Genomic DNA, 15,507 nt, shown 5'->3' on the forward strand with positions numbered 1-15,507 from the left:
GTATAAGAGTGTTCAGGAAGTTGCTGCTTTAGCCTCTACCTGCTTTCCCCTCCCTGTGTCCAGCACTGCAGGTGTTTGGGAGCAAACACATTTTGCTTTTTATTAATAGCTCCTTTTGCTTAAAAGCCCTCCAGGACCAGCCCCGTGGATGCAGCCCGCCTCCTGCACAGCACCATCCCTCCCCATGTCCTTCAGCACTCGCACGTTTTTCCCCCCCAGCCCCACCAGATGACATTTGGGGAGCAGACGGAGATTTCAGGCTGAGATGTTCCCCAAGGTCACTGGCGCCACGCTGATGTTGGGCTGCTGCTTTTCTTTTCTGGCTCTTTAATAGGGCTGTGCAGGTGCTTTGCTGCTTATCTTGCTCAAAAAGGGGGGAAAAAAAGGTGTTTAAGGAAGACAGTGGCTTTTTGGAGAAGAGCTATATATTAATTGCAAACAGCAGGGCTCCTGCTCCTAGAAATCAATAGGGCTCTTCCCTAGAGCACCAGGGTTGGTGCTGGGTCTTAGCTCAGCCCAAAGCCTGGATCAGGCCCCCTTGCTCTCCCCAGGGCCCTGCAGGACCAGTGTGTCCTCTTGCAGATCCCTGCTGCCGGCACGTTTGGCAGTGAATTAAATCCTCATGCCCCTGCACTGATGGCTGGGATTTCCTTTTCCCCACTCATCCCAACCCTGCTGCCTTTATACATGATATTCTTCTTGTGGGGGTGCTTTGTGCGAGGGCTAGCTGTCGATTAAATGATGTTCATATGCAATTAGTGATTAGATTGGCTTTTTCTTCCTCTTTGTCCTTTTTCTCCTAATTCCTTCTCATTAATCCAGCTAGAGGGGTACTCTGGCTGCACAGACAGAGAAAACATTTCCCAAATAAAGGGATCCAACATATTTCTCCTAAAACAAAGATGAGCAGACACCTTAAGAAACATGCATTTATGGGGGAGAGAACAGTTTGGGTTTAGGCAGAAATCCAGTTACACCATCTAAAAATTGGCCTTGAGAAGGTTGGAGCTGGCCAGGCCAGGATGTTGCAGTGAAGAAAACTCAAATTTAGGGTTATTCCGACGTGGGGTGAGGAAGCCCTTCGGGACCAGCCCTGATGGCTGAGCCTCAGGCTTTTCTTTTGCCTTTTATCATGAAGGTGGCCACGTTTCTGCTCTCGGACAAGCAGCTGTGTCTAAAAGAAATCCGTGCATCATGCTCAGGTGGGCAGGAAACACAGGAAGGGCCCCAAAACCCGACTTGTCCCATTCCCTGATTTGGGAAGCAGTGGGACCCAGGGCTGGTTCTTTGCAGAGGCGCTGAAGGAAAGCTGCAGGTGCCACTTCCCAGCAAAGTGGGGGGTCCCTTTCCCAGCCCACATCCCCTGATGGGCTGTGGAGCTCCAGCAACCCAGAGCCTTGGGCGGCAGGTTGCAAAGATGCTCGGTGCCTTGCAGGCTTTTTTGCAGCTCGAGCCACGCTCTGCTGCCAGTGCAACAGAGCAAGCTCTGTGTTGGTGGAGTTATTTCATCTAAGGGGGGAATTAGATGTAAAAGTCTGATTTTTTTTTTCCCCATTTCTTTGCTGGGTTTGTGGATTTTTGAGCTCCTCTCCAGACCTGTTTGCCACGATTCCCCTTCATGTTTGTCCTGGGTTTGCTAACTAACCTGCTGACCCCTGCCCATGGAGGAAAAAGAGATTTCTCTTCTCTGGCCAGCTGTGATTTTCCTCCCCCTGACCGCTGCAAGGGCTGGAAACCTACAGAAACCACGGGCACCTCTGGTCTTCCAGTGTCTCTTCAGACACACCTAGCAGCCTTTCAGGGGTGACATACACATGGCCATTTTGTTCACAGCCTGCTGGGGATGTTGCTCCCTTGCAGGGTCTGGAAACCAGGCTTTTGGCCATGTCATACTGATGTTTGAAGGCTGGGAAGTAAAACGGGATAATCTGTGAAGCCATAAGGGAGTGAGGACGCGGTGCTTCTGCACAGCGTTTTTGGCATGTTGCAAAATAGGAGAAAAGAGCTGGTTTATATTGCTTTTATGCCATGGAAAGGGCTAGCATGTCTACAAGTGGTCTGCTTCTGCACAGGCTGCTTTCATAGCCTCTTTGCTCCAGCATTTAGGCACTGAAATACAGAGAGGACGCATTTTATTTTAAGCTCTCAACTTGCAGGCAAACAGTTCTGGTTGTTTTAACCTGGTCCCAGATTTGGATTCCAGCAGGCACCATGCAGAAGGTGAAACGAGGGGAATCACTCTGGTCTGGGTTGTTATGTTCTCCCTCCTGTGCTGCGTTTGGAGACGTGGAGACATCCCTCGGGAGGGTGGAGAGGTGCTGCAGGTGTGCTCAGAGCTCGTGCAGGAACAAATGAGCACCCCACGAGGCAAAAGCAGGGCGGTTGTGCTGCGGCTGCATGGCTTGAAACGTGCCTGGGTGACTGCATGCTCAGAAAATGTGAAAGAATAGGAAAATAGTGTATAATTCTCAGTGTAAGACCATATGGAAAGAAAATATATTTATTTACATCACTGATGTGCAGCACATAGGATAAGGGACACCAGCCACTGAGTCCTTATTTCACCTCTTGTTTTCCCCTGGCTGGCAACAGCAAACTCATTTTTGGACGGATCTTTGATATTGTTTAGATGATGACAGTTGCTGTGTGTGGGCCTCTGCTATAGTCTGTCGTTCCCAGTGGGCTAACAGAAAAAAGGCTGGCATATGTAATGTGCGGCAACCCTGATGCTCTCCTCCTGCTGTGGGAGCACAGACCTTCTGGGTCGGCTCACGGCACGGTGGAGGGAAGGGTCTGCTTCATCCCTTCTGTACAGGGTGCAACCAGCCTTAAATAGCCCCCAGGCAGCTCAAATTTGTAGTACTGCCTCCCTCCTGCCTTTGCAGCTGATTCCTTCTTGCAGTCAGGAGATTCATCCAAGTGCTCTCGTGCTGAGGCCATCGCTTGTGTTTGGTGAAATCATTTTGCGTGCTGGAGTTGGAGTTCAAAGAGGTCTTGGTGTATTGGCGAAGGAGCCTGAAATCGATAGGAAGCAGTTCAGGAGGGAAGAGGGCATGACATAGGTAGAAACCACCAGTAGTACTGGTACAGGTGGGAGGAGCTGGTGCAGGAGCAATCCTGCAGGGAATCAATCACAAATCAGATGTCAGTAATGTTATCGCATTGAAAAATAGCACACCCAGAAAGTAGTAGTATTAATAAAAAAGACTCTTCTTGCAAATAATGTGCTGGGATGTGGGTAGAGAAAAGTGATGTATAAGATGTAACATATCTCCACATGAGTAAAGTCAAGTCTTACTCAGGTTTTGGCTCTCTGTTTTGGCAGAGTCCTGAGGATGTCCGTCAGAGAGGTCAGGAGGGTGGAAAGCATGGTGACTGCAGAAAGCAGGAAAGTCCTGAATTATTTTGGGTAGAAACACCAGAAGAGTGGGTCACTGCCTTCGAAAATACAAGATACAGCCATCTGTTGGGGTGCATGGACCCATTCTAATCACCAGAGGAGCAGGGCTTGGATGCTGAATGCTAAAAACGTACTAAGAGTTTTGCTGGAGCAAGCCCAAAGTCTGAGGGGTGTTGCACATCTCTGGAGAAGCCAGCAGGACATCTCCACAGTCCACCTCTTTGACTCTAGAAAAAAAAAAAAAAAAAAGTCATTACCATTCATTCCCTGCATTGATTTTCTGTCTGCAGTGACCTTGGTGCTGCTTGCTTTTTTTTTTTATGCTCCCCAGGGCATGGGTTGGATCGAGCAATTATAGTTTTAATAAAAGGTGCCTGGGTGTACACAGGATGATATTTGATTCATATCATCTTGAGGGCTTTTGCTGCTCCTCCACCACTTCCCCACTACCCTCTGTCCTCCCTGCCATGCTCCTGTTCCTTTACCACATGCTGGGGTACAGATGTTGGAGTCTTGTCCCATGTTGGACCTTGGTTTTCAAAACCAAATAGCCAATAACCCATTAGTGGGCTTGAATCCTGCTAGGATACGTAGCTGGGGAGTTGAAGTGAAAACCATTATTGCTCAATGGCAGGGGTTAATATGGGACCACTGCCTCTGGCTGAAAACCATTGCATGGAGAAGGCTTGCATGGAAAACCACACGATTTCTGCACGTGAGAGCATGTCCATGCTAAGCTCCTGGAAATCAATGGAAAAACCCTGTCATAAGGGGCAGGATCAGGGTTTGGTCCAACAGAGCAGAAGGAGCATCAAGTTTAGGCAGGAATTGCCCTTTTTAACCTGATGTGACAGCTTTAGGGCAGTCATTTTTCCCCACCCTCCTTCGGGCTGATTTTTCTCCTGGCTGGAATGTAGGTTATATGCAATATTTAATTATTAGTTAATATAAACATTTTATGAACTGTTACAAATGGTGAATTATTTATGGGAGGGGAAGGAGTGCTTTTCCCGAGCCTTTCTGCTCTGTCGGATGCAATAAATATCAATCTAGGAGTGTGTTTAAAACATGCATGCCCTGCCTGCGAGACAAGAGCAGTGCCTTTGTCTCATCTCTCAATTAAGTACCTGCTTAATACGCTTGTCCCTAGCATGTTTTATTTCTCGATTAAGCTTGGAACATCTCCAAAAGAAGAAGTATTTGCAGATCATCTCGTTTCCAAACGGGTGTTATTTACCCAATGGATACAAATGGCTCCGAGAGGCTGTAAACATTTGCTGCGCACACCAAAGTGCTTAGTAATAACCAGTCCTCTTTCCAGTTCTTTGCAGATGAGCTATAAAACTTGGGCTTTTAATTTATTTTATTCCCCAAATTTACTGCCTGGGAGGGTTTTATTTTTGTATTTGCTCTAGGAGGGGAGTTGCAGTGCCCACATCCGTGTGCTAGCAGCCAGGTGTGTTGTGGCAGGTAGGGCTGGGATTGCAGAGAGCGTGTCGTGGGCACGCATTTTTATTCAGTTCCACATTTACAACATCCTTTTTGACAAGCAGATTTCCAGAGGTATTTTTAAGGCTCTTCTAGTGGAGCAGGCAAGAGCCTGAGCTGCTCTGGGAGCCCTGGACACACGAGCATCAGCCCAGCACGGTGTCAAAGCCCCATTTGCAACCTCCACCAAATGCTCCAGGGAGGTACCAAAAGACCCCAAGACATCAGCCCCTTGGGTGATAACATCCCATGGTCTTCCAAAACCACATCAATAAAAAATGCTCCCAAAAGTGAGAACAGTATCCAAGTCTTCCAGGCTTTTAGGGTGTTTCTCCCCAGCCCGTGCATGTCGTGGGGCTTTGTTTTCAACGCACAGCGATCCTAAATCCCCTCCTCTGGCACACACAGCCGTGTCACATTTCATGATGGAGATGCACACGCCCTGAGATTTTCTTTCATCTCTTCTTGGTTTTAGCTCCCTGGTGCATGTTGCATCGGGAGATTAAAATTCACATTTGTGCTTGGCTTTCTCCTCCACAGGGAGTAAATCCCACACCTTGCCTGCTGCTCCTTGGTGCTTGCTGTGCCTCCAGCATGCAGGCGCTCTGATTTTGTGGGTCTGTGATGGCAGCAGTGCATTTCCACCAGTGTTTTGGCATTTACAGCCCCGGGGGCAGTGCTGGCAGTGATGCTTTTCATCAGTCACTGCATGTGAGTGACTTCGAAGGGAAGACACGACCCATTTTGCCTACATTTTGCCTTCACAGCTTTCCACTCCTTGTGAGGCAAGCACTGGAGAAAGCTTTGAAAGCAAACAATTAATTATAAAATAACCTTTTTCCAGAGCCTGCTTCCTCATATGAAGCTTTCCCAGTCCTCCTTACACTCCTTTATTTCATGACAGCTTTCGTGCGGACAGCGCGGTACCAGCAGTGACCAGTAATTGCTTCGTGCACTTACATACATTGGTCCATATTTTAGTTAATTAGGAGGAGATTTTGCAAGGCAGCCATCTGCTCCACTGCCCTGCGCTGTCTCTTTCCCAGACTCCCCAGAGATGGCTCTGACAGTCCTAGCACTTATGGGTTTGGTGCCATGGGACTCATGCAGTTGTTTGGGTGCCCGAGCCGTCCCCACTCCATCGTTAGTGACGCCCAAGTGATGCTGATGGTTTCCCAGGCTTGAAGAGGGGTGGTGGGGAAGCAGAGAGCATTTTCTATGCTCATTTTCTACAATTCATCTTCTTTTGTGCCTCCTGTAAGCAGGGTTAGCTTCTAAGGAAAGATGGGTTGACTTTAAGCAGCGTGGACTGAGTGTTACAAAGTTAAATGCGATGTGCTTTAATGGTATGATATCTTTAGAAATAGGCACCTAATTCTGGTCTCCGTTACACCTGTGCAGCCCCAGGGACTTGTGACGCTGGGTTTTGTCGCTTCCTGAGGAGCTGCATGGGCAAATTGAGCCTTGTCCTCTTCTCCCCTTTCCAAAAAACCCACAGCATCCTCCTCGAGTGTCAGCCTGTCTGCTCAGCCCCTGCTCAGTCTTTCCATGGTGCTTTTAAAGTCTCTCTGTTAATTCTCTCATGTACACTCTGGAGTGGGAGCTCTGTACCTTACCATCCAGAGCATGAAGCACATATACATCAACATTTTGCAGCCCCTGAAGTGAGACTGTATTAAGGGTCAAGATGGGGGGAAATCTGACTCAGCCTTTAACTGCTTTTTTTTTTTTTTTTCTAACAGCTTAATAATGTTAAAGTCAAGATCCTCTATCAGGACTCAGCTCTCTTCTTTCATCCGTGCCCTTCACCCTCATGTCTATTATACTTCTTCCAAAATAATAGTTTTAATTTTAACTAAAGAAGCACTCAATGGGTGCATTGCACGGGAAGGCATAGAATAGAAAGCAGAATTCAGAAACTCTGTCAAAGCCAGCAACTCTCTGGTCACTACACATGCCAAAAAATTTTTGGTAAAGAAATATCACAAACCCAAATACATGAATGAAAATTTTCACAGCAAAAACGAGTGATCGGAGCAAATGTAGGTTAATCTTGCATTCGTATACTTGGTGTGTTGCATTAGTGGTAGCTGTGTAGTTGTCACCCAGCACATGTCATATACAACGTGCTCCCCATGCCTGGCTTTGCTTGCTGGTGGAGTGTGCTTGGGGCACGGTCGAAATGCAGCTTATTGAGCTGACACACGTATCATACTGTACCTCTTCAGGTACAAACATGCCTGCTGGACGGATGAGCTATGGTGTGTCATGCGTTTGAATTCCCTTTCCTGTTCTGAGAATATGGTATTATGCATCAAAGCCTATATACATATTTGGTTTATTTATTATTTCTTGTATTTTACTTTGTAGACTAAAATAGGATAAAATCAGTCTATTTTGGAGCCTAAGCAGGCATGTGTGCTTTGCTCTCGCAGGTGATATTTTAGCTTGGAGGATCTGAGCTGTGGAAGTAGATCACTTAGGAGGCACCTGGCTGTTCCTGCACCCAGATTTCAGTGGTCTAACAGAAAATAAGAGGCCGTTCAGATTTCAGCTTGGCCTCTAAGCTGGGCTGCAGGCTCCTCTGTCCATTAGGCATCAAGGTGTGAGTGGCAATTTGGGCTCTGACCTTCCTTCGGGATCTCCATCTGCCCTGCTGGAGCATCACAGGTAGAGGGGATGCTGCCAGGAGATGCTGGGGTTAGGCTGTACCTTTAGCTGCCCTGGGCAGTAAGGAAGAAAAGCATAATATTCAAGATTTTCTTTGCCTTGGACTTTTGGCAACATGTTAAAGCTCTAGCCCAAAGTAAGGAAAAACTTGAATACTGCTTATTCTTGAAACAAAATTTGCCATGGAGCTCGGTTCATGGCTCTTCTGCTTCTCAAAGAATGTTCAAGGGGACCCCGACCTGAGCCCCCTCTTTTCCTCGCATGGCCACCCCACAGTTGATTTTGCCCTGTTGCCTCTTAAACGTTTTGAAACCAGATGACTATGTCTTATATGAAAGCCTACACCAGCACTTTAAATAACTGCAGCTCAGACTAACTAGATCCGCAATTTTTCATGTTTTTTCATTAAGTCCTAGAGCACCTGGTGCCCAAACGGCATGTGAAGGGTGTGCAGATGCAGTCGTGTAGTGGCTGCTGCAGCGAGGAGCGCAGAGCAATGCCCCAGCTCAGCACTGCCGTGGCAAAACAATAGCTGCTATTAAAGCTTCCCCCTGTTCCTCCTTTACCTCCTTCACCGCTGGATTTATTTCTGCTCCCATGTCAGGATGAGCAATTACCCTGTCATGCAGGCTAGAAACGAAATCAAAAAGCAACGCTAATTTTGAGCTGCATTAGAAACGCAGAAAGAAGGGAAGTAATGATTCCCTGAAGGGAGGAGAAACACAGCCAGATGAATAACGTCGCCGCAGCAGAAAGCCAGTGCTTCTATTTCATGTCAAACAGCCATTTCCTGACCTTCCTTTGGAGAAACCCATCCTTCCGCATCCGTGGTTCGGATGATAATTTGAAGAAATTCAGACAAAACCTTACCTGTCATCCCCGGCACCACCCGTCTCCATCTTTTGCCTCAAGGGCAAGCCCTGCAGTTCCAATGCAGCTGAACTGCAGCATCACTAACGCATCCCCAGGCTGGAGAAGGGCCAGGATCTCAGGAACAGGAGCTGGCAAGGAGCTCAAGTGGCTTCACACCAGAGAAAGTCAGGACAAGTGGGGGGGTTCCCCATCATTTGGGGGACCACAAGTGGAAAAGGTCTTTGTGAAAACTCCCTCGGAGAACGGGGCTGCTACAGCAGCATGTGTGGAGCACTTGGGACCAGAGCTGGTGTCAGCAATGCTGGTGGGTGATCTCCCCTTTGCCTTGTTCCTATAAGTCCCTGGCCCCTCAGTGATGCCTTTGGATTCCTGCTGCTGGGGCAGGCTGGTTGTGCTACGAGTCTGTGAAATACAATTGCTTCATTTGACCTAAAAAGCTTGATTTTCCTCATCCTTAGCACGCCTTGCCACGCCAGATTCCCCTCTTTAAAAATTTCATCATTGATTCATGTATAGCTTTTGCAATGCGGTCTGCCAGGCTCTGATTCAGGAAGTCATTTATGCCCATATTTACATGTGAGGAGCAGCTAAGAGCCATTGTGCATACGCTGGAGCATTTTGCTGAACTGAACCAACCCATTTTTAATTCATCCAATTTGTCTTCAGACACTTGAAGCAAGGTGCTGAAAACGTCTCTGCACAAACAGCCTCACTGATCCATGTGTCCGTGCCTTGGTGGTAGCTGGGACCTTGTGCACGTTGTCTTGTGAGGGAGGCACTGCTCCGGTTTCTGCAGCCACGTCTCCCCGTGGCAGCACTTTTCCCAAACCCCATCTTGCTACAGTCTTGTGTCAAAGCATCCCTGCCACGAGCCGGTTGGTTTGTTTAACCTTGTGGCAAATCGGACAGTCAGCTGCCCATGTGGAGGGCAGGTGGGATAAGACACTGCATGAACGAAGACAGCACAGCCGTATTTTAGACCCTTGGCAAAGTCACTTGTAGCAAAGTGAATGTTGGAGTTGTGCTGAGTTTGGTTACAAACCAGCTTATTAGAAACTCGGTATCATTTTCATATTTTCCTCCCTTTTTTCCATCCTCTGCAGGACGCATGAGCTCGTGTAACATCAAGAGAAATTTAGAGAGGCACAAACTGGCAAATCCCCCTAGGGATGTGATTCACACCAGGAGGGTTCAGGTCTCACTGCTGCTGGGCTTAGCCTCTCTCCAGACCTCTAGGTGGACCTTTCCCTGTTTTTTTAGCATTTCAGCAGTGGGATGGCCCATTGTTACCTACCCCGGAGTCCCCACTCTTCATTTCGGTGAGCATTTACCCACCAGGAGGTAGAGTAGATGCTGATAGATGTCCTCTAGCTGGCTTGGACTCTGCATTCTCCATGGCTGCCTTACAACAGGGATTTGGGGGATTGCTGCATGCCTACAACTGGAGTGCAAGTGGGGGCTCACCCATTTTTAGCATACCCAGACCTCTCCACACTGCTCCACGTCCCAGGTGCTGACTGTTCCTCTGGTATCTCTCTATCCCAAGGCACAAGCAGCGTCTGGGCTGCTAGCATTGGGGCTGGTCTTCAAAAGATGTGTTGTTCTCTGAGCTCCTTGGCCCTTTTCAACATTTGCTGTCGCCTTCAGCTGTATATCTGTGAGGTTTTGAACATGATCAATAATCCTGCATCCTTGGAAGGCCGAGCTGCGTGGCCTTTGGGCAATGCAATACCCATGATTTGTAGGCTGCTGATTCAAGCAGCTTTCATAAATGGATTGCAGCGTGCTTCTGTTCTGCCAAAAGACTTGACTTCATCCCTTTTGGTACATTAATCTGTCCTGGTTCCAGTTAGGACAGAGTTAAGTAGCTCATAGTAGCTGGTAGCCTGCTTCAGTCCGTGCTGAATTTGCCCTGTTGAAGGCTCAGCACTTTCCTCACCAGGTCTAAACAGGGATGTCCACAGACACTGGTCCCTCCCCAGCCTGCTCACACTCGCTCCATTGTGCATTGTCAAAGCTTCAAATTCATATGTTAATATATTGCATTGTTTTAGTCTTTGTGCACAGCTCATTAGATACTGGTTTGTCCAGACTGGTTTGCTCTGTGTGCATATATATGCATGTGCCTGCATGCATGCATTAATGGTTGATTATTATTGTTTAAGAAAAAATAATCTTGGGCACCAGGAGTTTCATTACACCATTCACAGTCTCAGCTCAGCCTTACAGTAAATTATTGTGTACAAAATAATAGCATGGGCATTAGAGGATAAAGCTGTCTTTAAGCATCCACGGAAGAGCTGGAGACAGGGCGCTTGATGCAGCAGGCAAGGAGCGGGTGATTCTTGCACTTGCAGTGGCAAATTTTGTACATTGGCAAGAGCATTGCAATAGGAGTTGGCTGGAATTGGCCTCATCACCAGAGGTGGGTGGGATGGGAGGTGGGGTGAAATGGGTGAAGTCAGTGTCTTGGGGTGCAGGGGACACGCTGTGTCAGAAAATCAGGAGCAGCAAGAAGTCATCCACATCCAGGACTTCGGACTTATTTCTCTAGGAGGCATGAACACGTTGTGCTGTTTGGTATTGCACACAGGACCTCAGCATGGGGAGTGGTCCTTTATTCCTGAAAATGTCTTAGGAGTCATGTTTTGGCTCTTGCAAGACACTAAACACTGAACAGGCTTATCAGTAAAGTTAACTGTGTTTGTAGGAAGATATATATAGGAGGTTATATTGAGTCCGAATGGAACTTTTCAGTTCACGTTAAAAAAGTGAACAGCTTTAGGATCAAAACATGCATGTACTCTTCATACGAGCAATTCTTTGTGAGCAGAGTAGGGAGGCTGCACCAAAATTTGCTCCCAGCCCAACTAGCCCAATATCTTCTGGTTAATCATGGCCAGGACCAAATAAATGGAGGGAGATGGGAGATTCCTTCAGTGTGGCCATGGGTTGTAGAGAACAGCTAACTGCTGAAGAATGGTGTTAGCTATTATCTCAAAAATGTGTTGCTGAAATTTCCTTTGTAAGACTAAATATTCTCATTGTCCATCTAAACAGACACAACTTAATTAAATCTCATTATATGCTGCACTTCAGTGGCTGGCAGTGAGTTGCAGAGTCTGACCAGGCATTCCCATTGATTTTAGGTTTCCCATCCTCTCATTCCACTTAACATCTCTTTTCCTATGTTAGGAGAAAGAAAGGAGCTGGAAAATATTTGGGAGAGAATAATACATTTTCAAAAACTACAGTTCCAGAAAGGCAAAATTATTTGAAAATCCCAGACAAATCCATTACTTAGTTCGGCCAAAATGCACATATATATTTCCATTTAGTGGAATATTAAGGAGGAATGTGATTTTCTGAAATATTCCTTCTGAAGCAGTTTGCCATTTTGCTTCATAATGGTAGTCAGAGTCATTTCATGTTGTCCTGGGCAGAATAAGCAAAAATGGGAAAGAAAAAAATTACAGAAATTGACGAAGAAAGTTAACTTTTGATTTTAGAATGAATGAAACATTTGAGGCCAACCATGCTGTAAAGGACTTTTTTTTTTTTAAGTGAAAAATCTGTTGGTTTTTTTTTTTTTTTGGGGGGGGTGGGCATTAAGCCACAGTTTTCCAGATGAAGCTACAAACGTCCCCTCTGCACAGGACTCCACCGTGAAGTTCCCAGCCTCCCTTTTCTGTGCCCTTCAGTATTTCACACTTGCACATCAGGATGAGGGAATAAGGCTGGGTTTGGTGCCGGTAAAACTGCTCTCACCAGAACCCATTTAACATCCCGTGCTGATTCTGAACAAACATGGCCTCCCCTAGAAGTCCTTTAAAAGCTTTGATGTGGTTAAACCTGGTCCTGTCTCCCTGTCCATCCTCCCTTTGGCTCTGCTCTGGCTGCAGGAGATGCAGGCAATGAGTGCCTACGTGGCTGTTGGTGAGCATCTCCAGAGAAGGTTGCATGCCGTAGCTTGGAGCTCACACCAACCCCATGGTTTGCTGCCTATTATTTTGCAAGATGTCTTCTCATCCCATGCAGTGTTATGTTCTGGTCACGTCTTGTGGGGTTAAACTCCCATTATCTTCCGGGAGTTTTTTCTGCTGAGCTGGGCTTGGAAAGGTCATCTGATGTCTCACAAAGTCTTTTTTGTTGTTGTTGAGTTTCATTTCGATTTCCATTTGAGGTCAACACTGAGTTCCCGATTGATTCCAATTATACTTTTTAAGGCTGGGATCAGAACTGGGCAGAAAATCAGGGGACTTGCAGTCTCTATTTCACCTCAGCCCCTCCATGTCATGCCCAGAGAGCAAGTCTTAAAATCTTCCTGAGTGAAATGGAGAGCCCTGAAAATCTTTAGTGTGGTCACAGCTGGTCCAGGATGGCTCTGGTGGGACTCCACAGGGACATGGCCCAAGCCCTGGCTTGTGTTCCATCACTAAGGTCCAGCCCCTACATGCCTCCATCCTTTGTCCCTATTTCTTTGCTGCCATAAATGACAGCTTGTGCTTAGCTTTGCTGGTGGGCTGTTGGTATGTGGGGGCTGGCCGGCCACCTGGCTGTGGCCTTAGAAAGAAGAAAACTAATTTTACCTGGCATTCCCTCAGCTGAAAACACCATTCAGATGTTCCTTCTGTGCCCACTCGCTGATTTTGAGGAAATATGTTGTAATTTTCATCTCTGAGACTTATACGTCTGCCACAAATGTGACTGAAAATAGCAAATGGGTTCAGAAGTTGCTAGGAAGGGATCAGAGGGACAGATAGACGTGGACAGAGAGAATTATTTTACGGTGTTGAAGCCTTTAAAAAGCAGTTGAAAACTTACTTGTGGGACAACAGTGGATCCTAGGAAGAAGCTTCCTATCTTCGGAGGAGCATGGGATGGAAATTATCAGTGAGGTTTTCACATCTTTAATCCAGTTCTGTAAAGATGTTTCCTATTCCTTTTCTCAAGACTTCCTATGGGAAAGGTATTCTAACAGTGGGCTGCAGAGGACCTTCTGTGGAGGAATGGGTGACATGGTGAACAGCAGCCAAGGGAATATTTACATATTTCCTTCAGTGCACCGCAATTTCATGTAGAACAGCATCCTGCAAACAGTCAGAATGGGTGCACCTTGGGCAGTGCTATCCAAGCCCCAGAAGGGCTTAATGATAAAAGAGGGGGAAGGACATGAAGAAATAGGGGGAAAGAAAATTGGACGTAGCTGGAGTCGATATTAAGAGAGGATGGAGAGTTGGAGGTGGGATTTGGCTCACAAAATACATCCCTACATTTATGTGAGTGTCTTCATGCATGCTGGATGTCTGTGTTCCCAACAGTCAACAGCCCCAAGAGCCATTCAGGACACCCTGGGCAGGAACCAACCTTTGGGACAGGGAAGGGCTCTCCAGGCTCCGCAGACTGTGTTGCATTGAGTACAAGGACATGGTCACCCTGTAGCTGCCGTGAGACCTCAACCTAGGCATCTTAAAAGGAGGAGCGTGTGTGTATGAAAGCTTGCTTGAGCTTCTGGCCTCAGTCCAACTGCCTATTTTCATAAAAGTAGAAGCTGAGTATCTTCAGGACCATTTGTCAGATTTGGTTGAAGCTGATTGAGACGCTCGGAGCTGTTACGGGAAGGGACTAAGTGGCAGAGATGTGGTACCCTCACATGGGGCTCAGTGACATAGCCCGTGGGTGGGTAAGTGGGCCAGGGCAGGAGAGACAGGGTCTGCAACCTCCCCTTGCTTCAGAGGTCACAACATAAAGAGAAGAGCTTTATTCCCCAAGGAAAAATCACCCCTTTGCAGAGGGCTCCTGTCACCTTTCTTAGGATACCTCCTGGAGCTTGTCTTGGAGTCTTTAGGATCTGAACACACTGCTTGGGACAACGTCTGAGCACATCCTAAGTTAGCAACACACAGGGGTTTCTCCGTCTCCATTCTCAGATGAAAGGCAGTTTTTAGAAAGAAAATGAAATGAGTTGCTTCAAAACCAGAAACATGTTGGTGCTATGTTGGGACAACTAAAAAATACAAGAGAAGGATGGGAACCAGAATGTGTCCACAGATGCTAAAAATCTTTGCAACATATTGTTGTTTTCTCAAAAAGTTGCAGCTCTGTCTAAAAGAAATGAAGGACTTGTTTTTTTCAGGAACTCTGAAATTCATCTTCATCTAATACAGAAGAGACCATAGCTCACAATACCTGATAAACAGTGCATTTCCTCATCTGCTTGGGTTTACACCTGAGACAGCTTTATTTTTTATTGCTCTTTTATAGAATTAACAAAACTGTTGAGCATAATTTGGTGAAATGTAGATGAAATGGTGTAGATGTGATGCAATTCAGCACTCACACGCATGAGGGTTGGCTGTAGGAAGTTCTGTTTCCCTACGCTTGTACCTTGCCTAAAGGGAAGCTTGGTGAGAAGTGTGTGTCCAGGGTTGAGTTACCAACATGCAGGAGAACATGAATTTCGAGGTTGTTTTCTCAATATTTATTTCCACTCTAACCATGAGAATTGGGAACTGCTTGCAGATAGCTTCAGGGCAGAGGTGACGCCAGAAAAGCCTCGATGGTTTCACCCACAGAAGTAGCTACGGGTTGTCCAGTGCCTAAGACTGGCTAGCTTTAACAGATCAAATTTAATTTGAAGTTTTCCTAATGTATCGATGCGTATAAGATGGGGTTGAAAATGAGCTGTGAGATCCTTTTTTTTTTTGGTAAACCTGACTGAAGGCAGAAGCCCTCCCAGTTAGAGCGGTGGGCAGGTTGTTCCTACATCACCGCTATTTTCCTTGTTTTAATTCCTGAACCCTTTTCTTTTTTTCATCTTCAGAAATGAGTTCAGACCATGGATAGACGTCAAGCCTGTGAAAGCTATAAAAGCCAAGGCCCAGTACAAGCCACCGGAGGAGAAAATGACCCATGAAACCAGTTACAGCGCTCAGTTCAAGGGGGAAACCAGTAAGCCTGCTCCAGCCGATAACAAATTCCTGGAGCGCAGAAGGATACGCACTCTCTACAGTGAACCTTACAAAGAACCTCCAAAGGTGAGAAACACAGCGGAAGGGTCCCAGGACCATCACTGC

The 15,507-nt window shown here is 46.7% G+C and overlaps 1 protein-coding gene across 1 annotated transcript in view; it reads left to right on the plus strand.

Moving 5' to 3' along the window:
• Nucleotides 1–15,507, plus strand: part of MAP6 (microtubule associated protein 6) — a 37,049-nt gene that overhangs the window by 7,184 nt on the left and 14,358 nt on the right. The window contains exon 2 of the mRNA XM_080559335.1: nt 15,255–15,468. Within this exon, the coding sequence (XP_080415461.1) occupies nt 15,255–15,468 (214 nt within the window). The remainder of the gene's footprint in view (nt 1–15,254; nt 15,469–15,507) is intronic.

Source organism: Anser brachyrhynchus, assembly GCF_964034855.1.
Source record: "Anser brachyrhynchus genome assembly, chromosome: 1".
Lineage (NCBI taxonomy): Eukaryota > Metazoa > Chordata > Aves > Anseriformes > Anatidae > Anser > Anser brachyrhynchus.